Source organism: Suillus subalutaceus, assembly GCF_016647625.1.
Source record: "Suillus subalutaceus strain FC151 chromosome Unknown DFJ58scaffold_83, whole genome shotgun sequence".
NCBI classification, from domain to species: Eukaryota; Fungi; Basidiomycota; class Agaricomycetes; order Boletales; family Suillaceae; genus Suillus; species Suillus subalutaceus.
Window position 1 is genome coordinate 6,640 of NW_024540332.1, and position 24,170 is coordinate 30,809.

Below are 24,170 nucleotides of genomic sequence, written 5' to 3' on the forward strand. Positions count from 1 at the left end.
CTAGCTTTGAAGGAGACAGGCCTGCGAGCCACTCTCCCTGCGCCATTTACCTTCTACAAATCGAGAGAATGTGTCGAGGCGGAAAGTATCATACCGAACACGATCCACCAAAAGCTTGTCGATATTCATGGCATGCCAATGTATCCGCCGCCTTTCTTTAACATGCCTGATACTCGACTGTACGCTCAATTCATCAGCAACTTCTGCCAGCACAAGGACGCTATCACACACAGTTACTACTTAAAGTCCCTCGACATCCATGCTTTCCTGATGACCTGGACCTATTGAGCTCTTGAAACAGCTTCATGAACACCTTGAAAGGTACATGGACATGTTCCCGGAACCATTTCCTATGGTCATAATTCGGAACAGCGAGACACGCAATTGACCCCCTGCTACTTTGCAGTGCATGCATTGTGTGTCTGACCTAGACACGTATGGAGGTCCAGCGAAGCCTTCAGAGAAACAGCCCTCTGCGTGGCATGCTCACCCTAGCATCCAGAAAGTTGTGATTTCTCTTTGGGTGATGGTTGCAGCATGTGCTGGATGGGCCGCACTCGTCATGTATATCTGATGTTGGACTAGTTACTCAATGTCACGTAGATCTACTATGTCATTTTTTGTTGCGCTTGAAAAATTTTCGGTTCAGTTCACATTTGGACCACAAAAAAACCGAACCAGACCGTTGAGAATGGTTCTTGATGGTCCGGTTCAAGGTTCGACGATTTTGCAGAACCGGACCACGGTTCGGTTTATCGGTTCTCGTCCAGGGCCCTCTGAACCGGACCGAACCGGACCACGGCAGCACTAGTGGGGAGTGGTCCTCCAAAATTTTGGCTATAGTATGATGACTAATGTATGGTTTTATTTGTATTGTGGCTCTAGGATGAGAGGACTTCTCCCCACGGGTGGCTGGGTAGGAGTCTGTCGTGTGTGTAGTGGTTGGTTCTGAGTATGAAATTTGAATATCATCCAAACTGGGATTTCGCTTGCGTAGGCTTCGGTGCGCCCTGCCAAAACATTCGAGTGAAACAGGTAAATGGGCGTTTTGCAACCTACAAGCAATGTATTCAGTAAGCGGTTCTTGGATACACGACAGATTTTCACGGTATCATGGTATACGTTATCCTTCGAAATATCTTGCTGGATTTTAATGTGCTATATACAATACTTGCTTGTGCCATGATCATGTTCGAGCGGTGTATCCGTGACTGTACTTGCGTGCCACGAGCAAGGCAAGAAGTGGTGAAGAGCACTACGTATATACGACAAAGCCCGAAAGACCTTGACTAACCTATGGTGTTGTGTAGCTAGTACTCCACTCCTACACCTAGGTCCCTGTCTGCAATGCTATCTGTTGCTCTTGTTGCTCTTCCCACCACAAGGGACCATTCTGATTTTCTATGATATAGTCATAAACCTGCGACCAGTCCCGACAAACATGTGTCACGTCCTCTGTGCCTGTCATGACAAGTGGATCGAGAGTAATATCAGCATAGCAAAGAATGCCTTGCCGCAATATATTCATGCAATGACCACTGTGCCCGTTAGGCCCAAAAATGAGGGCTAGCCGGACCATTTGCAGGCAGTGAATTTGGTGAAACATGGATATCCCAAATAGCCGCCCTGGCACAATTTGTGAATGGTGAATGCCTGACACACGATATAGTGATGATTATAATACCATCTGGTCCCAGACGTACAAATCCGTGACCGTGTGGAAAATGATCAAGCGATTTCCATTCCGACCAGGCCCTCTCGCCTACTATACCATAATGGTCCAAATGGTCCGAATCGTTGAATTTCAATGCAACAGTGTCCAGGCGGAGGGGTAATTCTGTTGGATAATCCTCGCCAATATAAGCTGCGTTGAATATGGGTGAAATTGAACTACTATGGCCGCCAGTGCCAGTGAAAATGACGACATACAGTACTGCCTATCATCAAGCGACGCAGGTTGCAAGCGCAACATAGTAAGAATGTTCAATAAAATGCTGATGATCAAAGCACTAGGCCAAAATATCCGCAGAATTTCTGAGGTTCGACGTGTGAAGCTGTTAAGCATTGCTGGATGCGACCTGCGACCTGAGAAGAAGTTTTGGTCACTTGTTTACTGACAAGAACGAATAATCTCGAGGGAGATATAGCTGACGAGTGCATCAAACTAAGTGGCACCTTGCTTTGCTTTATTGTGTGCGTTTTGAAATTTGACCATACATCGATCAGATCAAGGGAGAGATGTGCTTGCCCAGATCGGAGCCGGACCGTCATCTGCATACACCGTACACACGGTACCACCCTAGTTCGTCCGACACCCGAATAAGTAACTGGATATTCCATGACAAACAGATATGTCAATGACAATTGCATTGTGTCAGGGGACTCGGAAGTAGGGGGTAGCTGGGGCTTGATGGTAACTTTGCAGACTAGGGAAACAGCAATGTTGGCATTGGCGGCGATTTCTCGGGCAAGTACAGCACATCGAGGTTTTATTGTGAACTTAACAAGATATAGGACAGAGGTATGTTGAGAAAACGTTTGCAGGCGCGATAGAGTGACCTACAGATTCTATTCGTGAGACAATATACATGCGTGCCACGTTTTCGAGCCACAATGCAATGGAACGGACCACATCGTTCTGGTGTAAGAGGCATTTCGAGCCATAATTCTGGCGCGAAATTGGAACCGTCCATAGACTGAAAGTCTGTGTCCGGACGAAAAAGAATGGGAACTTCCAGCCTGTAACCTGAGTAGTAAGTATCTGAAGGCTAGTGGTGCCTGGCATTCGATAACGCACATCCCGCTGGTCTCCGACATATCTGAGGGCTCCCACACCGTAGTAACACGATAAGACATTTCAGCCTTCTCCACAACAGACAGGCCTCCTCGCCTGCTATCGCAAGGCATAAAACAGAAGAGGGGAGGTATCTCGTCACCTGGTCGACTACCGTGAGTAATTTCGAAACTGAATTCGCATGATCTAGGCGCAGAGCCATTCAAACTCGAGTCACTGGGAAGTTGTGGTACCCTAAACATGTCGCAAAAACAGAAAGTGGGTCAAGGAGAGGTAAGATAAGAATAACGGCAGAGAACGATAAGAATATATGCTTGTATTTCGAAGTTTTAGATCCCTGAGCAGATTCGTCGTCTAGATCCTCCTCTATAGAGACGTAACACCTTCGATCTACAATAGCAACAGTTATTGAGTTCACGTGTATGACCCCATCGAATTAGACTTACAGATATGTTCAGCCGACCGTTTTGTAAGCAGTTAAGAATAACTTTGCCTTCGACCTTGTCATGATCTCCGAAGACTGGACAAGAGACCATTCCACCAAGCCCGACCTGCTTGACCGTTTTAATAGAGGGGCTATATAGTTGCATATTTAGAAATAATGAGCTGTGCGTACCAGTCAATGACCGATCCCCTGGTTCACACGACTGGACTTGTGACACTCACCGGAAGCTGGATACGTGACAGTGTGAATGAAGACGACTGTCGAGCCCCGTGGCCTGCACGAAGCTCGATGACAGTGGCAATGCACCAGGGTCGAGGCGAAGGCGGGGCTTGACTAGTCTGACTCTGAGTGGCAACGTCATCCAAGCATGTGACGTCCAAGTGATCTGCACAGAAGCTGGAAGATAAGCTATTGTATTACCTATTCTACTTGTCAAATTTGAGTTCGCAAAGAGCATCAGTTGAACGGCGCACCTGAGCGATCATAGCAGGGGAACGAAAGGAGACACTGTTTAGAAATAAATTATTATGACAGGTTGACAATATACCTAAGTTACACTGACAGTTAAAGTGCTGACGCGCACCGAGGTGGGGTTTGACGGCCGGCATAGGAAAGTGTGGAGGATGACATTAGTACAGATGTTGAGGAGATGTTGAGGAGAGCTTGTCATCGTATGAGTGGTGTTTAACCAAGTCTGACTGAGGCCTGACATGACAAGACTGGGGCTTGACTTGAGTACAGAAACTGCATCGGACTTGACAAGGTGAGGTCGAGACTTGAGACAATACTTCACACAGCGTCTAAAAACTGACATTAAATTAATGATTAGAGGCAATACAAGACAAACACAAGATGCACACTACATTACCGAATAGCACGAACGAGGACATGCACTGTAAATATGATTAGAAGCGAATACAACAAGTACTCCAGGGCCTGTACGCAGATGGACATTCATGAGTGTGATCACTAACGAGGATTCAAGTGTTTGGAATTCACTTCGAGCGACATAAGATGGTGTTTGAACATGATCGATGATCTGTAGTAGTACCCCAGAATTTGTGATAGTGCCACGTCGATTTAAATTTTCACCCCGGGTGCAAGTGCAACGAAGTCCCACTGCCTACCATGGATGAGGCTGTGATGCTGACTAACGAGCACGGCTGGTCCTTGCTTCCATACAAATCAGCCCAAGATCCACTTAGAACGAATATACAATGGGTTGAACGACTCTGATCAGGTCCCATAGGTGAATCATTTTGATCTATAGCGATACACAATTTGCTGCCAATCGGGGATCGGTGCTTCCCCGCGCCGCTACGATTTCTTATTCAAGGTTCCGCGGGATCTTGCGACTCGCCGTTTCTAGGCCACAAAACACTGTGCTAAGGGTACATACATTGATCTGCAAAGCAAGCGCAGGTAACAGCGCTATGAGTTAAAGCCTACTTTTTATCAAGCACTGATACACTACCCTATTTCTAGCAAGTCGAAAGCTGCATATTGCATCAATTTAACACGTCAAATCTGTGACACAACTGCTTGCACTCACCCAACGCAGGACTTGAGAACACTTGCTCAAATTCAAGTCTACAACCTTCGCAGGCCACCTCGATGGTAACAGTCATTTTCTCACCACAGGAGAACCGTGTTGGCATCAGTGATTGCCATCCATCTTCGAAGTCCAGCAGCTGTTCCTTCTCTTTCTCAGATAAAAATGCGACAGTGCCCATTAGTGCGATTCGTTGGGGTCGCGAGTTCCAGCTGAGGCTCTTCATGGATTTTGTGGGAGTGGTGACATTCCAAATTTGAATCTGGGTGAGGGAGCCAGATGAGGTGTAGGTCTTGTTGGCCGCAAGGCCATCTTCGGGAGTGGGAACAACACTGTCGATATAGCAAGATTTGAATTTCGACTTGTCTAGGTTCCATTGGAAGAACATTGAATCCTGGAGACGACATAAATGACCGGGTGACTTCAGGTGGAGATCCACTTACGTCGTCGCTCAATATGACGTGTGAGCCCGAAGTATACACTTGGTCAGGCAAAGCCTTGTTTACCCGTACGATTTTGCGTGGAAAGTACATCATAGGTCCTGCTTTCCAATCTGAAAAAGTGCACATGATAGCTGAACATGCGTACCTTTTCTTCCGAGCTCTTCAGAGAATTCCAGACCTGGAAACTGGCTTGGCTGCCGCAAACCATGGGCATTATGCTGGTCCGAAATGCTGGCAGAGGTGACGTACAACGCGCATGCACAAGCTACTGTTAGGACAGAGAGTCCGAGCTTAGCCCAAGTGGACCATTTGGATGCAGGATCTGCTTTGCGGGGCTCAGAGATGAAGTCTTTGCTGGGGAGGAGAATTGCGTCTTCTTCATAGTCTTCAAGTTGATATTCCAGATCATGCATTTGGAGAGGTGAGCGTGGCACTGTGGAGGTCTGTCGCGTATCTAAGAACGGCTTATTGAATATATTGCTTGTCGGTGGCAAAGTGCCCATTTACCTGTTTCACTCGAATGTTTGGTAAGGCGCACCGAAACCCACGCAAGCGAAATTCCAGTTTGGATGGTTCATACGTCAGAGCGTTGTTTTTGTCCAACTATGACTCGTTGGAAACACAAGACGATCAACGAGTACAACACACACGAATGAATTACAAATCCAGCACGATGTTTCAGTGGATGAAGCATACGAAGACAGGAAATTACTCCAGCGAGTCGCATAATGACCGGGATGGACATTGCTACAAGGGAGGATCAGCTATTACTCACCCGGATGAAGTACTGCCAGGTAGTCCAGCGATTGCTGACGGTAAAATCATATGCCCCGGTGTGCGAACAATTAAAGATGTCAGTGACGAGATCATATGATTATGCGGACTCACCAGACAGTTAGATAAAAAGCCATTAACCAAATGATACAATGGTGCAGAGACACTCACATGTAAAACAGGAATTGAGGCAGACACGTCGCTGTTCAGGAGGATACATGCAACTTACGGTATGTCGGAGTTCCTCGCTTCGCTCACCTGGATTTGGAAATTTTGGAGTACTGGGTGACTATCTGCAGGCTGAAATATTGCGGAATAAAATAAGATAGAATCAAAAAACCATTTAAGAAAGTCGTGCCGCGATGCTGCTGTTCATTTGCGTCGAATTTGCAAAACAATATTTTTTACAGCCATTTGCAGAACACTAGGCCAAAAAAATTTCACTACATACACAGCGGTATAACGCGTAAGGCCGCACGCGGCAGAGCCCGCTACGGTCGCTTTTTGCCGAGCCATGACGTGCATCGATTCGATTGTAACTGCTACAGATACAAATATCGTAGAAATCAACGAGACCAACCCAACGTGCCACAAATATAAGTACAAGACGAGTCGTAATCCACACGAGCCGTATGGCGTTATTGTTGGAATCCGAGAGATCCGAGTCGAAGAAGACCGAAGGATCCGAGATAGGAGCAGGGGGAGAATGAGAGGTACGAGCGCACGCCAAAATGTGACAGGACGAGCGACGGAGTGACGTCAGCTCGAGTCCTGCAATTTCTTATGTTTCTCTTTTATATATGTCAGCAAATGACTCACTTAGTATAAAAGTGCCAGTGGTAGCGCACGAGCATCTCAGTTCCTTCCAAGTGACTGAGATGTGAGTTAGAACCGTCACCTATATATATCAAAGCTAATGCTACATAGTGTACTTGTCTTATAGCGTTTAGCGCGTCCCTACTTCACTGCACATTTATTATTTGCGCGTTCCGTGGCTTGCGCGCTGCGCGTTTTCGTCAATCCAGAGTGGGCGCATTTTAATCAAGAGGTTCCGCATTCCCGCACTGCGCGTTTTCGCCAATCCAGAGCTGGCACATTTTCATTGGACTCAAAACTCAACTTGAAGTTGCCGCCATGATAATTATGATCTCTACTTTCCTTCAAGCAATTTGAGACTCGGACCACTGCAGTATCGTATTTGTACTGGTACAAACATGAGTAAAACCTAACATGACTACTAGTAAGACTATGGTGAAGGAGGCTCAGGCTCGAAAACCAGTTTCTCTACTAGGAAGCTGCAAGTCTCAGAAACAAATTGTTCAGGCGTGCTTGCATGCCACTCCCTGATCAAGAATCTTGAACATGAGGTCTTTGCATCCTTCACTGACGCGTCCAAACTGCAGTTCCTTGAAGTGTTTGATGGTGTCATCGTACGGCTGTGGATTCCTACCATCAAGAAGAAAACAGCCCATACCATTCCACCAAATTGTGTGCCAGTCCTCAGTTGCAACCAGTTGGGTCTTGACACTCATTTGAGTGCATCAAGATCTTCGGTTCCTCCGCAGCTATGATCTGGCGGTGACTATCAAGTGCAGCCTGAACATAAACTACATTCAAAAAACTTTGTTGCCCATCAACTCCCGGTGGGCATGAGTGAGCTTGGTAATTGGGGTTTCTGCCAGTTGCTAGAAAGCATATGGCAAGATGGAGTGGATGTGGTATTTGATGGTGAGGTTGATTAACTTAGCTGGGTGGAAATGGTAGTGTGCGGAAGATATGCAGGAAATAACGAATTCGCGTGCATGGGAGCATTGATACATGTCACAGAAACGTAGAAATTTCGAGAGTTCATCAATGCTATGTGATCCGGTACACATTCTACCATGACAAACAGTTCAGTTACTGACTAAAAACATAAAATATCAACATACCTTCCAAACGTGAATTCAAGAAACAACTCAAACGTCTCCCGAGATATTCCGTTATGGTGAATGGGTTTATCATCACACATCCCATCTACTTCTGGTTGCCTAGAATTCTCCATGGTAGAAAACATATCATGAAAGACATTGGAAGACACGGATAAGATTGAACTGCAGAGTTTGTATAGTGTATTCTCTACCTGTCAATGGAAAGTTTCGAAATTAGTACAATAATTTGATAGATGAAACTCACCTGGAAGATGTGGCCAGACACATTAAAGTAATAGATTGGGTGTCGAGTTGGTACAACAAACTCTGTCAACATATTAGCAGGAAGTTGAAATTAGACGAAGGCAGTCAAACTATAGTTTGACTGCCTATGTTTGTGACCTGCTGACCATGTTTCTCATGGGTTTGATACATTGTCATTCAATTCATTGTACACTACTCTATGATTCTATTGAATGATTCATTCTAAATCTCGTTTCCGCAGTGATCGTGATGCCTATACCACCACAGGCGTTTCCGCCATTTCCATCTCGCATGCCAACTCAAGCTCCATGGTCAGCAAATTTTCTTACTGCTCATGATACATTGTCAGATATCTACCGACGTGCCTATCATATTCTGCATCAAGAAGACGCCGACCCCCTTCAACTTACATTTCTCTTAGAGGCTGTATCTGGAGACACTATACCCCTGCTTCAAGCCCTTGCAAATGACCTGCAGGGACATGAGATGCATGATTGGCTGACTTGTGCAGCAACCTCGCTAGGAGATCTCTCTGTTCAACTGTCGTCGTTTCGACACAATACTCGAAATTCATAAGTCATATTATCTCATTTTGAATGATTGTTGACTATGTGTGAATCACAGAATGGACACCAACGTTGCGTTTCCAGAACCAGTATCATTGCTGCATACAGGTCGTCCAGGTTGTCCGAAAAAATTCATCAACATTGCGTTCCTTTCCAAAGTGGTCTCGAATTCACATCAAATTAGACTTACAGAACTTGCCAAAATACTAGGAGTCCACAGAAACACGCTGTGACTCTATATGAAGCACCATGGAGTTGAAAGAAAGTACTCCGATCTTACCAATACTGATCTTGATCTCCTCATCAAGGAGTTCAAGAAAAAGCGACCCAATTCTGGTATACAGTACATTGTTGGGTATCTTCACAGACATGGTCTCCAGGTGCAACATCGACAAGTAGTACAGTCACTTCGCAGGGTTGATGGCTTAGGCCAAGTCTTGCGGGATTGACAGGTCAAACATCAACGGAAATACCATGTGAAGCGCTCCAATGTGTTATGGCATGTAGATGGCCACCATAAGTTAATTCGATGGGGGATCGTGATTCACGGATTTATTGACGGGTTTGGTAGAACGGTGCGATGTGTTTTTTTAACGCATTTGCATTGATTACTGATGCTAATTATATGTCTATTAGATAACGGGACTGAGAGCAAGTAACAACAATCGCTCCAGCACAGTTTTGGAACTGTTCATTCACACAATGCAAAACTTCGGAACACCTTCTCATGTGCGGGGAGATCGTGGAGGAGAGAACCTCGATGTTGCAATGTATATGATAATGTGAAATGGACCATGTTGTGCATCCTTCATGTGGGGATCGTGAGTCATAATGTGTTTGTTCTGCAGCTTTATGTTAGGTACTAATTCTGAACAAGGTCTACACGGAATTCGCGGATTGAGTGTTTATGGGTTGAAGTTGGCACGCAGTTTGCTAGGAGATGGAGAGCGTTTTTCACTCGACTTGAAAACCATCACAGGCTCAACCCTCACAGCCCTAGTCATATCTGGTTGCTCCAGACTCTGTTCCTCGATGAAATTAATTAATCAAGATTGTTCGGATTTCCGGGCAGAATGGAACTGTCATCCAATATGTGGTCCTGATATAAATGATAAGAGCCCTAAGGTAAATGCGTTGTTTTACATTTATGTGACCCTGACAAATTATCTCATTGTGACCCAGGATTTACATTTTTTAGGTCAAATGCAGTTTGGCGTGTATCGAGATGACTGCGAAGGGGTCCACCCTGACGTGATTGAAGAATACTACGGGGTACATGGCCCTACTATGACTCGACGACAACATCAGAGTGGAGCGGGGCATCCAATTGACGAAGAAGAAAGTGATAATGAAGAGGAGCCTCTAAATATGGTACAGGCTATCAATAATCAACAACGACACCAAATCCACCACAAAGCTATCAGCGTTCCATCGCAAATCAATCCTTTCACCAATGACGAAACACGCTGGCAATTCTCTGCCACCCTTATCGAAGTCATAGCCAAGGATATAACACCATGCGACTGCAGGCTAGCAGCAAATGAGTGGGAAGGTGACGAGTATCCGATCTTCGAGGCTATCCCTGTTGGCCAACAAGGGTTGAAAGAATTACATGTGTCTCTCGCTGAACTGAGCTGGTTCAACCAGGGCGAGGCTATGGTGTCAGGCATTACTAGTGTTGTCATACTTTTTAGCAGCTGGGCAAGAGTAACTTAAACTCATGAGAGTTGTAGTAGTTATTACTCTTGAAATACTTACTTGGACAATCCGTCAACCAGAAGGCGGGCAGAATGTCATAAGTTTCAAACTGTAAATATAAACCGCACTATCTAGTACCTTTTGACCATCCTCTTCAGGTCCGAGTCGTTTCTGTCTCTTGTCTCCTCTTCCGTGTGAACTCTTTCTCCACCTTCTCCTACTAGTGCTATTGCTCTGCATGGATTCCAAGAGCAACACTATGAATCAGGAGCACTTCTGTAGAGGTTCAAAATCTGACAGTCAAGTGTGCGACTGCAAGGAATTCTTTGCTTGGTCGCAGGATGAAGGCCACTGTGTGGAGTGTGGTCACAGTCGCAGCAAACACCCTCGCAAGGCATCGACTTGGAGTGGAAAACCACTGGAAGTTCAAGAGGATGAACAGCCTCACCAACTTGGAAATACCTCAGCTGTCATCAAGAATATTTTTGACTGAATCGCTAGCGGTGGCAAAAGCGTCAATGAAAAGTTGTCCACCACCAAGCGACTCACTGAAGCCGGCGTACCACCCACCAATGCCCGAGAGGAAGCCTTATCAACTCTTTTCTTCCACCCGACTTGCTAGTTACAGTAAACTGGCTAAGGGCCCAGTGTTGTTGGCTGGCTTGCGAAAGGTACAGGATCATCGGCTAGTGCATGAAGATTAGTTTACACGAATACTGAAGTTGCTTCTAGGATCGCAAGGATACTATGAGTGGCTCACTGCAACCTAGTAAAATTGGAAGCCAAGCACGCAGGAGCACTACGTCTAACCTTTCCATGACCGGAGCTAACACTTTTCGTGTTGCATCAATTGCTCTATTGACTTGTGGTGTCGATGTTAGTCAAAGACAATCAATAGTCTACTAAACCCACTGATTCATAGCATTTTCCAGAGAAACGGTCTCATCAGAGCACCTAAGGCCCCAAGCAAGAATGGCCGAAATGAAATACAGGCTATGAAGAACTGGGGTTGTTACCTTGACCGGCCTGAGCAATTTATCATTGATAGTGGATGGTCCTATCACAAGATCACCAGCCAGTTACAAAGCTGGTTTCCTAAGGTATTCAATTATCTGGATATCCGAGTTGAGAAGCGACCATCAGCGCCATCACGATCATCAGCACAGCCAACACAAGAAGAGAAGCCTATTTGGCGACTCCTTAACAAGAGTGGACAGACATTAACGGTTGTCAATGTTGCATTTCCGACCGGGACTGACCTAGTGAAACACAAGGGCCGAGATAAAGCAAGTGTCAGTGAGTGTCACCTGTGGTTTGGTGTGTTCCTGTTTCTTTCTCGTACTACTCACTGCATGTTGCCCTAACAATTCCATCAGTCACATGGAACCGGATTCCCGACGACATCTACGAATCTTGGAACACTCAACCTGTCATAGATGGTTCAGATTCCGAACACGATGATTGCAGCGATGTGCTTTTGTCTGACATGGACAGTCTCAATGATTCATTTATCTCCAAGTCAGACAATGAGCTTGCAAGTTCTTTGATGGAAGTGGAGTTGACTGATGCTGAAGTCAAGGATCCCAAAGGCAAAGGCAAAATGAAGGTTGTATTGCCAAAGAGAACTAACAGTGAGTTTGCGGTGTTGGCCTTGATGCATGTACTCATCTGTTCCAACAGTGAAACGAACTCACACAGTTCCTGTCCCCTGCCAGTGATCAATTGCCATCGGAGGTTCAGAGAGCAATTCGAAAGAAAAGTAAAGTTAAACAGGGTAGAGTTTTTCCTTCCGTTATGTTTTTTTATTATTATTCAATCCTTTACTACATACTCAACAGAATCAGCTAATGATGTCCAAGCTGCCATTCCCTTGTTTTGACAGAATCTGGACCATCGACAGGCTCTCAGCCATTTCCGTTGACTCAACCTGCTCAATCCAATAGCCTCAGTGAGTTTTTCATTCGTGCTACTTGTTCAAAATTTAACCTGTGCTGTTGTTGCCAGAAACGGCGTCGTTCCATAGCAGTCGACTCGGAGTGCAAGCTGGTACCACCATCCGATTCCTGAAGTCGAAGAGTGCATTATCGTCTGCACCTGAATTTGTGTCAGTCAGCGAGGCGGATGTCTTGTGGTGCAGTCGACCACACGTTGACAATCCTTTTACACTGGAGCATATCAATCCCTGGGACTCTCACTATTCCATGAAGCCTGCTAACCTCCAGCTCATGTGAGGAGGGTCGGTTACCATTTCCCACACAATGTTTGACAAGTGACTGGGTCTAGTATTTTTTGATGACAGGCATGCTAATTTGGTACTAGTTTTTGTCATTTCTCATGTGTTGCAGTACATACCACTATCTCATCCTCATCCTCATCTCATTCCATACTTATACCTTGCATCCTCGTGATGCCTCACCTAATGATGTCTTGCAGGAGTCATGTACATGATTTACTTCACACTCTTTGAATGCAAACATTGACGACTAAGTATGAAGGACGCGTTGTCTCACTCATTTTGTGGGTGTATCAAAACAGTATGTATTTGAAGAAAAAAAACTATGATACTGCATGAGCCACTAAGTTAGCTCCGCACAACTTGAATGACTCGGTTAGTAGAGACTTGAACAAGCAAATGCGCCAGCTCTGAATTGGCAAAAACGCGCAGTGCGGGAATGCGGAACCTCTTGATTAAAACATGCCCACTCTGGATTGACGAAAATGCACAGCGCACAAGCTGCGGAATGTGCAAATAATAAATGTGCAGATATAATGCCATAGAGCCGTGAGACGGAGGTGAGCGCTACAACAAGATGGAGGCCAATGCTACAAATACAAAAGTTGAGTCGCAGTTAGTCCATTTTCTCTTTCTCTTTTCCCTTCCCTCCCTTATTCTTCTGTCCATTCGTGTGCTTGTTTTTTTTGGCAGAGCTGATGCTGACGTCGAATGTAGAGAACCCTGCAATGGCAGAGTCGTCTTTCGACATGTCAATGGACGTCATGGAAAGGATTGGGATCATGCGTTCTTCGACGGGTTCATCAGAAAGATGCAGGACTTTTATGGCTTGTATGCCGAGCTGGAAAGTCTGAAAGGGTCTGTTAGTGACCGATTTGACCGACACTGTTTGGTACGCATGCCGGTCGGCTGGCCATTCTGCACCATGTTGTATATGTGAGTGTCACAGACGGCGAGAACGAGCATTCTGGACCTTCATTTTGAGTAAGTCTCGTGCATAGGGATGAGTTTGCTGTTCTCTGTTGAGTCATAGATGTGTAGCTGCTTAAGCTTGTTCTGTCACAGCTGAAAATACGACCCACGGTAGTCAGGTAGGATCCTCAGGTCGTATAGTGCTCCTGGAATGACTTTTATAGAGTGAGCGGATTATGTGCAGGAGTGTGAGGCTGACAAATACCTTTATCTGGAGCAGGTGTCGGAATGTTCACGTTGGTGCTCGAGGTTGCTATCGAGTTCGTCGATGCTGCTATGCTCTGCTGCCCTACCATACTGTCTTCGATGTTCTTTCAGTTTCGTTTGTCGAGGAGTGGCATCTTGGTTGGTGTTAACGCCTTCTGGTTTCTGTGGGAGATGTTAAGTGCCAGTGCAAGTGGAATTCATTTTTTTTCCTTACCTCATAGATGCGTTGCGAAGTCAGCATGATAAGGTCCACGTATTGGAGGTCGCTGGCACTTTTAGTGATGCATGCATTTATTTTCGAACCCTGTTGAGTTTATTAGTTGTTGTATGGTGTTCTGTTTGGAACTGACCGTTGCCGCTCTCTTGCTTTCCTCGCTGACCCAGTCCTCAATCGACGTCAACTGATTCTCCCATATATCTGTCAGATTTGGGGAGCATAGTGTCAGTTTGGAAATTGCCCATTTCCATTTGACTGTGTCTGAATTGCTTAGCGGTATGTTCTCATTTTGAAGGTCAGATCGCATTCATAAGTCAACAAGACACAGACTCACTTTCTTGGTGAAGTGCGTGCCTTTCGCGGAATGCTTTGTGCCACATGTCGAAGTCGTGATTTGTCCAATGATGTTCGTCCTGAATGGGCGACCATCCTTGGTGTTGACATAGGACCAGCTGGTCCCGCTGTAATTGTCTTGAATGGTCATGGTCCAATCAATTCCAAAATCTGCTTTGCCCAAGCCATCCTTCCCAAGGCTCGTAATGGTGTCAGCAACATGGTCATATATACCGTTGGCAACACGCTGTGAGAAGCACTTGACCTCGACATCAGGTGAGGACATAGTGGTGGATCGAGTGATGGAATTAGGGGCCCAACGCACATTGAACCTTTCTTTAAATAAGCGGAGTTAAGGTATGACGCACAGTAGGATGCATGGTTGACAAATGCTCATGTTGTCGCTGACAAATGACAATTTTGTCAGCAGTCAGCCAATTTTTGAGCCGTCAGGATGCTCTGTGTCATTTGGTATGCTGTTGTGGGTACAACAACTCTGCTAAGGTGCAATGCAGAGCAAATGAAAGAAATATCAATAATGCTCTAAGCTCTAGGTGGGAGATAGAGCTATACTCTCTCTAAGTGTTGGTCGAAGTGTGATGCAAATTGTTCAACCCGGTGTGAAAAACACAACCTGACTAGGCACTTGTAAAGGTACTTAGCCAGTATATGTCTAAGCTCTGCCTATGCTGCTATACTTGCAAACAATAAAGCAAGAATGTTCGACCCAAGGGAAAAGCTACTAAGGACAACTTAAGATAGAAAGACCCGAAAGTGCGCTATAGTGCGGGAAAGTGCGTCGCAAGATACAGCGCTAGTGCGCAGGAAAGTATGTCGCAACTATAGAGTGCTATGGCATGAGAAAAGCGGAAGTGCGGGTTGGTAGATGGTCGCTATCGCGTCAGTAGTGGAGCACTAATGCGTCACAAGATAGAGCGCTAATGCATGGGAAAGTGCGGAAGTCAAGAAAGCGGACACTGAGTGAAAGGAAGGTGCTGGATAGTGAGTGAGATCAAGGGTATTGATTGCAAGGGTGAGGAAAGTCAAGGTAAACCAATAGGGGCTATAGAGCGCAACTAAAGGGTGACTACTTCTAAGTAAAACCTAAGGGAAGGAAATACAGTTGAAGGGAAGTAATGTACAAAGTAGTCACCATAGGCTTCTTATACTAGTAAACTATACCATCTCGGACTCGGAAGGGATAGGATATACATGTAATAAGACTGTAGCACTTTTTACAAACTCGAGGCAAGGCAAATTACATACCAATGAGGTAGGATGGACAATGGATGGATTCCGACATTTCGGGTGATTCCTAGAGCGCGAGAACAACGCGCTGGACTAGCACTAGGCGCGGGAACAAGCGCTAGGTAGAGCGGACATGCACTAATGCTCCTATAGACACATTGGTGGTAGTTCTGATAGCGCTATAAGCGCGGGAATAGCGTCGGATAAGTCGCGGGAGCATGAATAGTGCTGTGGGAATGTGCGCACATAGTGCGGGAAAGTGCGGAATAGCGTCGGACAAGGGTTATGGCTGAGACAAGTGAAGACTGCTGATAGGGGAGTAGTGAATAATATGAGGGATAACTTTGGTCCACCTATTGAAGGCTTATGCAGGTATACATGCCTAGCGCCAATATGATTGTCACACTGTGGAAGCAGATGGCAGCAGAGAAATGATCCAAGACACGCTGAATGAGCGCCTAAGGGAGCGCCTAAGCACGGGAAAGCGCCGGAGCGCACAAAGTGCTGGGGAAGTGGCTCTCAATGCAAGATAAAGTCTATATGAAGTGGGATATGATTGTTGCTCTAAAGTGCGGCTCTATACTGGTGCTCAGTGGTACTCGATGGGTGGTAGTTGGTGTCTAAAAGGTAGTGTAGTAATGCCTCCTCAGCTCAACACAAAATGAACCACAGTGAGGTAAAGTGCTATGTAATAGCTACTAGGCCATGAGAAATGGTGCCATACAATGTAGGTAATAATGAAAGGTACATGAAATAGCAAAAATAGCGAACTAATGCGTACCTGTGGGCTGGATGGACAGTGGATGGATGCTCCTGGATGATGGGCGACGCAGGGCGCTTAAGCGCAAGAAAGCGTGCAAGGCGCGCGCGCGGGAACACTGTGGCTGGTGCGGGAAAGTAGCGCGTGCCTAGCGGCTAGCGCGGGAAAGTGGGGCGCTCTATAGGGAATGACTAGGGATGATGTTGTGCAGTGATGGGATGAGCCTGGTAATGGCTTGGTGACACAAGGCGTGATATAGGCCATATGTGGCTGTAGGGGCACGAGCCTCTACACCGTGGAGGTGGTTGAGGCACCTCAGTCATCATCTCATTGTCTTCAATACTGACTGAGTTAGTCAGTTTCCTCTTCTTTCGACGAGGTGGTTGTTGGTTTGACCCGGCTTGGGTGCCTGCTAAAGCAAGATTGTCGAGGTCGAGGATGATCTGTTGAACTCTGTTTAGTTCATGCACTCGGTCTTGTTTGGTACATGCCAATGTTTTATCCTGTGTCACTAGCTGATTCAGTGCTGGTAATTGTTGCTGTGCTAGTTCTCGTTGTTCGTGGTTGCATGCGGCCATTCAATTAACATCTTTAGGTTTAATATGTCTAATCGAAGGATTTCATGGTGAATGTCTTGGGATGGGTGAGACAGATTTTGCTGTAGTTGAATGGACATAGGATGAATAGGCTTTGAAGGGAAGTCGCATGTGATACCATCACATATGGTTTCTCAGCTCCTCTGCACCATTTCGAGCCAAGATCAATGATAACTTTCTCCAATGTCTGTCCCTGTGACTTATGTGCAGTGATCACGAAACCTGGAAGAATGGGAACCTGTGTGCGTGTAATCCGGCACATCTTTTCGAATTTGGATGCATAAATCTTAGTTCCATGGAGTCTTCAATGATAGGTATGTCGTGCGGATGCAGATTTGGTAGCGCTTCATCTGACAACTGATTGATTTCTACAATACAGGACCTCAGTACACGTTGTTTTTTGTCGTTAACTGTGTATCTCACTTTCTTCAGTATTCTGGTACTACCATTCACGATTCCACCTTTGACGTCAAAATTTGGGGACACAAGGACTGGCATTCCGATGACTAGCGGGATCTTTCCTAGCTGCATGTTTGTTTTTCCCGAGTTCAAATGCTGTAGTTTGTTAATTAGGTCATCGTTGTGCAGTCGTTTTCCTCCATGCTTATCTGTACAATGGTACCAATGAAGGGTGCATCCTGTTCTTCGTGCAAATGCTGTCGTTATTCTAATGTTCAGTTCATCTTTGCTTTCATTATCACAGACGATGATCGGTGCATCTTTCCAATCGCAATTATCTGTATCTCTTGCGTTGGAGCTAATTACTCTTGTTTGCAGATGTTAAGACCGTACTCAAGTAGTATCGGATCCGAAGGGCTTCGGCCTCAGCTCGTGCGCTGTGCCCCTTTCCCGAGTCTTGCCCCTTATTTCAGAGAGCTAAAGTATCGCGTCTAGTGAGACGGATAAGTATCGTAACTGGATAAGTATTGCAACGGATCCAGTTAAGACTTCCGAATATCGAACATATAGAGTAACGGCTAATCCGGATCGGATCCGGACTAGAAACTAACTGGGTGAGGACTGTCCAAAGACAGAGGCGGATATGTAGACTATAGGAATCTATCCTAAGTCTCGGAATAGATAAGAGTAGCGTACTCAAGTCCGACGGATAACGGAGGGACTTAGAGTCCAGACGGAATGAGTACAATCTAAGATGATATTCGAACTGATCTACTACAGCGCATATACAAAGGTTTATATACTACGGATAGCTAACGGAATGATCAATAAGCAAAGGTGCGAGGCTATGTACAAAAGTATAAGCAAAGTCTAAGTGGAGCGTATTGGTAAGTCAGATGGATCACGAATCATGAACCGGGAATGAAGTACAAGTAAAAGCGGATTCGTAAGTGTAGCGGATCAGTAAGCAAAGCGGAAGTAAAGGATAACCGGTATACCGGTGTACAGGAATACCGAAAGGAGATGAACGATAGTTAGAGTTATATGAACAGGAAATGAAATAAGAATCAAAGCGGATCTGTGGACCGGACGACGGATATGTTCATCGGATCTGGATCGGATCTGAGATCCGGATCATCGGATCTGTAACCGGATATATGGTATATGACAGCAGAAGATGATAATTGTCTAGCATACATTTCCCTTGGCACAGGCGTGCAAGGGATTCGACAAACTGTTCGTTTTCTGCACCTGATTGACGCATTATTTTCATCAGCAGTACTACAGTGTTTGTCGATAGCCAGAGCAGTCTGCTGAAGATGCTTTTCTGTCCCTGTGTTGTTGCACAAAGTCTGAGGTCAAGGTGGGCATACAATCGTTTTCCACTTACAGGCAAGAGCTGAGCGAAATCTCCTGTGAAGATGATATTTATTCCCCCAAACAGTGCAGTATTACCTTTGGCGTCGACTAAAGTGTCGTGAATCTTACTGAGAAAATCGCAGCTTATCATGGATACTTCGTCGATGAATAAGTAGTCAATACCTTCCCACATTGCAGTGAGGTCTCATTTTGTCTTAGTATTTGCTGATGATGTATGTCTTTGATTTAACAGGAGAGATGCGTGTAGAGTCATGCCTGAGATGTTCCGTGCGGCCACTCCCATGTATGAGGCAAGCCTGAATCGTCGTCCTTGGTTCTGTTTGACGAAGAAATCTTTCAGAGTATTGATAACTCTCAATTTTCCGGTTCCAGCAGGGCCTCCAATAAACATTCTCAGAGGTTCAGGCTTGTTCACTCGACTGTGTTCTGCTATTATTCTGAATGCCCTTGATTGTTCATCGTTTAGCGACCATTCTTGGGCGACTTGTTCAATATTTACATCACGGAATTCATCAATTGGATGGGTATGGCTCTGGATATTTGGAGCAAGGCTCTTGCGTGTTTCTGTCAGTCTCATATGTAGTGTCTCAATCGTTGTTGACGGTCCATTGCAATTGATGGGTAAGTGTGATTTTGAGGCATCTTGCGCTGCCTGGTTTTGTTTCCATTTTGTCTGTCTTTTCTCATAGCAATCTCGCCATTCCTTCTCTTGCTCCATATTTTGAATCATTTCTTCGGATATCTGACTGCTGTTTTCACACAGGTCTGTACTAGCATTCACAGGATTTGACACATGCGAGAGACTGTCAAAGAACTGGCACGAGTCCGTATGTTGAAGGCAGCAGATCAGGTCGTTGTTAATTGTGGCTTGGTGTATTGAATGGCAGGAGTCCATTGACTCTAGATGAGTGAGTATATCTTCATCAGTATTGTCTGTGAATATCTCATCTTCATTAAAACCACTGAGTGTAGTTCGATATTTCAGTCAAGATTCCTGCCAGTGTGTGTCAAAGTCGATGGTTCGCGAAATGATCATCCCAGCTGTCTTTACATTCGTGCAATATTTGCATATTGTTCAATATGGAAACAACCTTCTCATCACATGTACATCTGAATGTCTCAAAGCTTTCAGTCCATGATTGCAATGTCTGTTTAAGATCAGTTACAGACCTCCAGGGTTTAAAAAGAATGAGCATCAGACGACAGTACTTGGGATAGATGGACTCTTGGTCTCTGTGAGGCATCTTTGGACCCATTGAAACAGGTACGAGTTGATTCTCCCATCGTCTCACTCACTGAAAATGTGGTGTGCGATTCATAATGTCCACCCTGTAGTTCTGCAAAGGGCTGTGTTTTGGCTGAAGAATGAAGAATTTCCTCTGCTGAAAGAGACAGGTGTGGTTCATTCACTTCCATGTCTTCTAAATCTTCTAATTCATCAGCGTCGTTTTCTAGTATGGTATTGTCAGCGAGCTCGTCTTTGTCATCAACATCATCATCACAGTATGATTCATTGTCATCTGTACTCTCAGTTGTCATTTTCTTATTTTTGTTTTTCCTGCTCTTCTTCACTTTGTCCACCTGAGCTACGAAGTCCCTATACACTTATGTTGTTGAACTTTTCGTCTTGATGCAAGTAGTCCATAAGCTGCACAGCTTTGGGTACATGATTTCCAAACTTGTCACTGCTGATTCTGATTTCGTCGTTTTGAAGCTGTTCGACATAGACACCGTCGTCATCAAGGGTTCCTTCAACTGGCCTATCCTCCAATTCCTCATCATGCCCATCTAAATTTCCTTTGGTATCATCATCATAATTGTGAGTGGTCCTCAATGCAGTGTCATCAGTCATTGACATTCAATTACACTCAGGACTTGGACTACACTTTTCGACAAAGGATTCAAAGTTTGTCCAATATAAGCCACGGTACTCTGGGCTCGTGAAGTGGTCTTCAAAATCCATCAAGTACGAACCTGTCACGAATTCCGAACACAAATCACTATTCTTTCTTGAACATTCGTGAGACCTCTAAAGACAACTCGTAAGACAACCAGTTAAGCGCCCGTCACAAGCGCCTGTCGTTAGCGCTCAGTCAGCGGCTGTACCTATGACATTCACAAACCCTAACCCGAACTTATCCTTTACATTTCCGAACTTCTCTATTCCATTAGCGCCTACTACCGTTATCTCCGACATCCCCTGATTTTGACTTCCTTACTCAAGCGATCAAGTCACGTGACTCTAGAAACCCCGAGAACCCTTGCACAGCTATTACACGTTTCATGACATCATAGGAGTATTTATATTTAGATCATCGTACGATTCCCTTTTCTATTTAATGATTGGTTAGTTAGTTCATTCTCAGATTCAGTCTCCGCTTCAATGTATGTATATAGGTAGCTCGTGTAGTCAGTAGTTCTTTAGTTCAAACCTCTTTTGTATTAGCTCACTGCTAGCAATCCTAAGACGTCCCTGCTCATTATACTCTTTTCTTGTTGTGATAACCTTGTTTGAGTCCTAGTCTCTGCCCCTGCGTTAATTCGTTAAAGGGTTGTGACAACACACTTGCTGTGCAGACAGCTCTTGATGAGAAATCATCGAGTGAGCACATTTTTGCAGCATCTTTTTAGGTCGTAAGGTACAATTATCATCGTTCAGATCATACACTTCTAATTTGTGGACTGCTGTTTCCATTGCAGCCAAGCAACGTGAGTTTTCAACTGCGACTTCGTGATGTAGTCAGTAATATAATACAGTATCGCTTTCGCAGCCGGCCCTGAACCGATGAACTTTATATCCATATTGCAACCTCATAGCTTCCAATATGCTCGCATTAAAATGATTGACTAGACTGTCCAAACACTTTAAGGTAATCTCTCCTGTATCTGGATCAGTCAGGCTTATTGGATGTATGTTTTTCTCGTCTAGATCAAAACAACATTCCTTCAGTTCTGGTGGGCCCCTCCAGTATTTCCAGCACATTTTTGAATGCCTGTGAATTCGGCATTTTTTGGCCAGGAAATGTGCATCTTTCTTTCACATTGTGTCTAACAAATCATCCTCAGGTGTTCTGAAAATTCACTCCTCGAGTCGAACACGGATGAAAGGTTTGATTTCGGTATTGATACATCTTCCTCCAGGGAGTTCAGGGATGCACATTGAGATGGTATCCTCTAGGTATTAAGAAAACATTCTTTAAAGGTCTGTTCCTCACTTTGTAATATTCGAATCCTTGATCTCATTGGGATTGAGACCACCTTTGAGCCATATCAGCATATGACAGTGCAGCGTCCCTCTGCCTTGAGCTTCGACGCATCCATAATATGTGCTGACAGCGCCGAGTATGCCTTCATGAAGGTCTGTGCCTTTACCTTTGAATCGCAAAAGACATTTGATGAACGCTCTCATGTAGGTATTGAAAAACTTCGCTGCAACGGCCGGATTTTGGGCTACAAGAATAGACTGATCAGTGAAATTTTGGTACTTCCTCTGGTAGAAGATTATCGACATCTATTTCAGCACCAGCAAGGAATTTAACAAGTGGATTATATACATCTGCAGGATTGATGGTGACATAGAAACTCGGCAACCCTTGCTTGCACATCAAACCACAGGATTTCATTCCACATATTCCTTCTTGTGTGCACAGATCCTGGTACTTGTGAAGTTATGACTTGTACTTCTTTCATCAAACGCAACACACATCAGCTCATCTTCATTATTTGCAGAAACTGTGTCTCCTTGAGCTACACGTTCCATCACACAGTGAACAGCCCAAGGTGAAACAGCAGCAAGGTTAGTAGCCATGGTTGGAAAGGAGTCCCGTTTCACTTTTAAGGATGTATGTATTAAAATCTTATGCCACTGTAAAATGTTAAATGCCATGAACAGAAATGAATAATGTTCTTGAAAACGATGATCTGTGAGGTTAACAAGATGTTTGATATGTCTCTTGATTAACAAGGGTTCAGTACGCAGGTGGTCCTCAAATCCTCCCAGTCCATATGGAAACAATGTAGGATAAATCATCGGAAAGAGGTCCGGATCAAAAAACTCGTTAATGGGCTCAGGATATGATGCACTGCTGCAGCACGCAATTCATTTGCAGATGCATCTCCATCAACATCGGTAACTACAACATTCTCGAAATTGATTTGCAGTTCAGCAGCGTGCAATGAATCATCATGATCGCTCACGTCAGACGAATCCTCTAATTGCACTGCCTCGCTTCCATCATATTTTGACATCAAGGAATCATGCACATCATTGGGAAGAACATGATCAACATGAAAGGGCATCAACATTTTTTCATCCATAGAATTCAGCACATCAAAATTGATAATGATGTCCTTATACAGGTGGTTGTGTTTTTGTTAACCAAACTAACGCAGCTCGAACTTTCTCTCTGCGAGCTATCAAAGGCTTGGCCTTTTCTTCAAGCCATGCATGAGATGGAGGACATGATCCTACAAAAATGACGCAGATCGGAGTAATAATATCAGCCACTGATGGAGGTAAGACATTCGCGATACCTTGTGGGCGCTGAGGATATACAATTATATGGCCCTTGATCCCACGCTGATTGGTGGAAAGTTGCAGGTCCTGGTTTTTCTTCCTTCAACTGAACGATCCAGCACTTTACATGACAACGAGCAATCATTGCTTCCTCAACGACCGTCAAATCTTTCAATTTGTCAGGTACGTCTCCCAACAAAGTTCAATTCGCGAGACTCAACACCGGACATTTGCTCTTCTTGAGCTTTCTATCGCAGACATTACATAAAGACAGCTGGAAGTCGTCTGCACTGATTTGTTTCACACCGGATGGATCAAGCATCAAATCACAAAGTGGACCATTGGAATTTGCAAATGGCAGTGGAGGAAGAGGACAGTCCCAGTTGAAATAATCATTCGTCATATGCTGATCTTTTTGACGGTCAGGTCTGTGCAAAAGAGAAGAATTGGGAAGGTTCACTACAGACGTTATTGTCCGTTCAGAACACAAAACACTTTCAGCACAAGACGCACAGGTAAATGTGGCCAACCTTTCTGAAGAAGTCTCGTCCCTGAACATCAGCACCAGACAACGCTTCAATTGTGAGGACAGAATCTGAGGCCATTCATGACAAAGCCGACGACGATGATTTTTGCGATCATGTAGTCACGCTTGGGACTGAATTTGTACAGACAATTTTGACTTCGCTTTCCGCAGTGTTTTGATATGATTTTTTAATGTGCAGCGAAGCTGTCCCGTTTTTGAGCCAACTTTAAAACTGACATCATTGGCTTTCAACAGGCGTTCTAAAGGTCATTGTTTCGTTGTTTTCAATATAGAAGTCAAAAAGGCTGTCCTTACCGAAAGCACAGCCTGATTATCA

At 44.9% G+C, this 24,170-nt stretch overlaps 12 protein-coding genes across 12 annotated transcripts; 2 read left to right on the forward strand and 10 right to left on the reverse strand.

Annotated features, from left to right (window-relative positions):
• Window positions 1–1,163: 1,163 nt before the first annotated feature.
• Window positions 1,164–2,065, reverse strand: DFJ58DRAFT_891355 (uncharacterized protein; the record flags this gene model as incomplete). The annotated part of the gene is made up of 3 exons (XM_041394753.1): window positions 1,164–1,626; window positions 1,685–1,864; window positions 1,930–2,065. 3 exons carry the CDS (start codon window positions 2,063–2,065, stop codon window positions 1,331–1,333), a joined length of 612 nt encoding a protein of 203 aa, XP_041241838.1. The 3' UTR covers window positions 1,164–1,330.
• Window positions 2,066–2,339: 274 nt separating this feature from the next.
• DFJ58DRAFT_478901 (uncharacterized protein) lies at window positions 2,340–3,078 on the reverse strand. The gene is made up of 2 exons (XM_041380581.1): window positions 2,798–3,078; window positions 2,340–2,746 (listed from the first exon to the last, which is right to left on the reverse strand). Exons 1-2 carry the CDS (start codon window positions 2,994–2,996, stop codon window positions 2,490–2,492), a joined length of 456 nt encoding a protein of 151 aa, XP_041241839.1. The 5' UTR covers window positions 2,997–3,078; the 3' UTR covers window positions 2,340–2,489.
• On the reverse strand, window positions 3,079–3,992 carry DFJ58DRAFT_478905 (uncharacterized protein). Its single transcript, XM_041380582.1, has 4 exons — window positions 3,802–3,992; window positions 3,461–3,746; window positions 3,241–3,400; window positions 3,079–3,184 (listed from the first exon to the last, which is right to left on the reverse strand). The coding sequence occupies exons 2-4, from the start codon at window positions 3,694–3,696 to the stop codon at window positions 3,161–3,163; spliced, it is 420 nt and encodes a 139-aa protein (XP_041241840.1). The 5' UTR covers window positions 3,697–3,746; window positions 3,802–3,992; the 3' UTR covers window positions 3,079–3,160.
• A 755-nt stretch (window positions 3,993–4,747) lies between these two features.
• Window positions 4,748–5,737, reverse strand: DFJ58DRAFT_663207 (uncharacterized protein; the record flags this gene model as incomplete). Its single annotated transcript, XM_041382345.1, has 3 exons — window positions 4,748–5,185; window positions 5,235–5,335; window positions 5,380–5,737. 3 exons carry the CDS (start codon window positions 5,735–5,737, stop codon window positions 4,748–4,750), a joined length of 897 nt encoding a protein of 298 aa, XP_041241841.1.
• Window positions 5,738–7,049: 1,312 nt separating this feature from the next.
• On the reverse strand, window positions 7,050–9,119 carry DFJ58DRAFT_843092 (uncharacterized protein; the record flags this gene model as incomplete). The annotated part of the gene is made up of 9 exons (XM_041392913.1): window positions 7,050–7,211; window positions 7,397–7,454; window positions 7,827–7,886; window positions 7,940–8,130; window positions 8,184–8,245; window positions 8,654–8,744; window positions 8,816–8,846; window positions 8,939–8,954; window positions 9,029–9,119. 9 exons carry the CDS (start codon window positions 9,117–9,119, stop codon window positions 7,050–7,052), a joined length of 762 nt encoding a protein of 253 aa, XP_041241842.1.
• Window positions 9,120–9,549: 430 nt separating this feature from the next.
• DFJ58DRAFT_663184 (uncharacterized protein) lies at window positions 9,550–10,464 on the forward strand (the record flags this gene model as incomplete). The annotated part of the gene is made up of 4 exons (XM_041382342.1): window positions 9,550–9,569; window positions 9,626–9,697; window positions 9,768–9,873; window positions 9,931–10,464. Coding segments are annotated over 4 exons (732 nt in total), but the record flags the coding sequence as incomplete, so codon positions are not given.
• Window positions 10,465–11,018: 554 nt separating this feature from the next.
• Window positions 11,019–12,931, forward strand: DFJ58DRAFT_746949 (uncharacterized protein; the record flags this gene model as incomplete). Its single annotated transcript, XM_041387496.1, has 6 exons — window positions 11,019–11,117; window positions 11,179–11,322; window positions 11,379–11,763; window positions 11,823–12,077; window positions 12,347–12,394; window positions 12,451–12,931. 6 exons carry the CDS (start codon window positions 11,019–11,021, stop codon window positions 12,675–12,677), a joined length of 1,158 nt encoding a protein of 385 aa, XP_041241844.1. The 3' UTR covers window positions 12,678–12,931.
• Window positions 12,932–13,295: 364 nt separating this feature from the next.
• On the reverse strand, window positions 13,296–14,694 carry DFJ58DRAFT_843094 (uncharacterized protein; the record flags this gene model as incomplete). The annotated part of the gene is made up of 6 exons (XM_041392914.1): window positions 13,296–13,597; window positions 13,762–13,797; window positions 13,888–14,020; window positions 14,073–14,162; window positions 14,209–14,358; window positions 14,410–14,694. 6 exons carry the CDS (start codon window positions 14,692–14,694, stop codon window positions 13,296–13,298), a joined length of 996 nt encoding a protein of 331 aa, XP_041241845.1.
• Window positions 14,695–17,225: 2,531 nt separating this feature from the next.
• DFJ58DRAFT_663158 (uncharacterized protein) lies at window positions 17,226–17,543 on the reverse strand (the record flags this gene model as incomplete). The annotated part of the gene is made up of 1 exon (XM_041382340.1): window positions 17,226–17,543. The coding sequence occupies one exon, from the start codon at window positions 17,541–17,543 to the stop codon at window positions 17,226–17,228; it is 318 nt and encodes a 105-aa protein (XP_041241846.1).
• A 1,465-nt stretch (window positions 17,544–19,008) lies between these two features.
• DFJ58DRAFT_891388 (uncharacterized protein) lies at window positions 19,009–19,257 on the reverse strand (the record flags this gene model as incomplete). Its single annotated transcript, XM_041394754.1, has 1 exon — window positions 19,009–19,257. A coding segment is annotated over one exon (249 nt), but the record flags the coding sequence as incomplete, so codon positions are not given.
• A 541-nt stretch (window positions 19,258–19,798) lies between these two features.
• On the reverse strand, window positions 19,799–20,047 carry DFJ58DRAFT_663185 (uncharacterized protein; the record flags this gene model as incomplete). The annotated part of the gene is made up of 1 exon (XM_041382343.1): window positions 19,799–20,047. The coding sequence occupies one exon, from the start codon at window positions 20,045–20,047 to the stop codon at window positions 19,799–19,801; it is 249 nt and encodes an 82-aa protein (XP_041241848.1).
• A 341-nt stretch (window positions 20,048–20,388) lies between these two features.
• On the reverse strand, window positions 20,389–22,200 carry DFJ58DRAFT_717148 (uncharacterized protein; the record flags this gene model as incomplete). The annotated part of the gene is made up of 6 exons (XM_041384331.1): window positions 20,389–20,620; window positions 20,678–20,765; window positions 21,354–21,414; window positions 21,547–21,825; window positions 21,875–21,926; window positions 22,007–22,200. 6 exons carry the CDS (start codon window positions 22,198–22,200, stop codon window positions 20,389–20,391), a joined length of 906 nt encoding a protein of 301 aa, XP_041241849.1.
• Window positions 22,201–24,170: the final 1,970 nt, after the last annotated feature.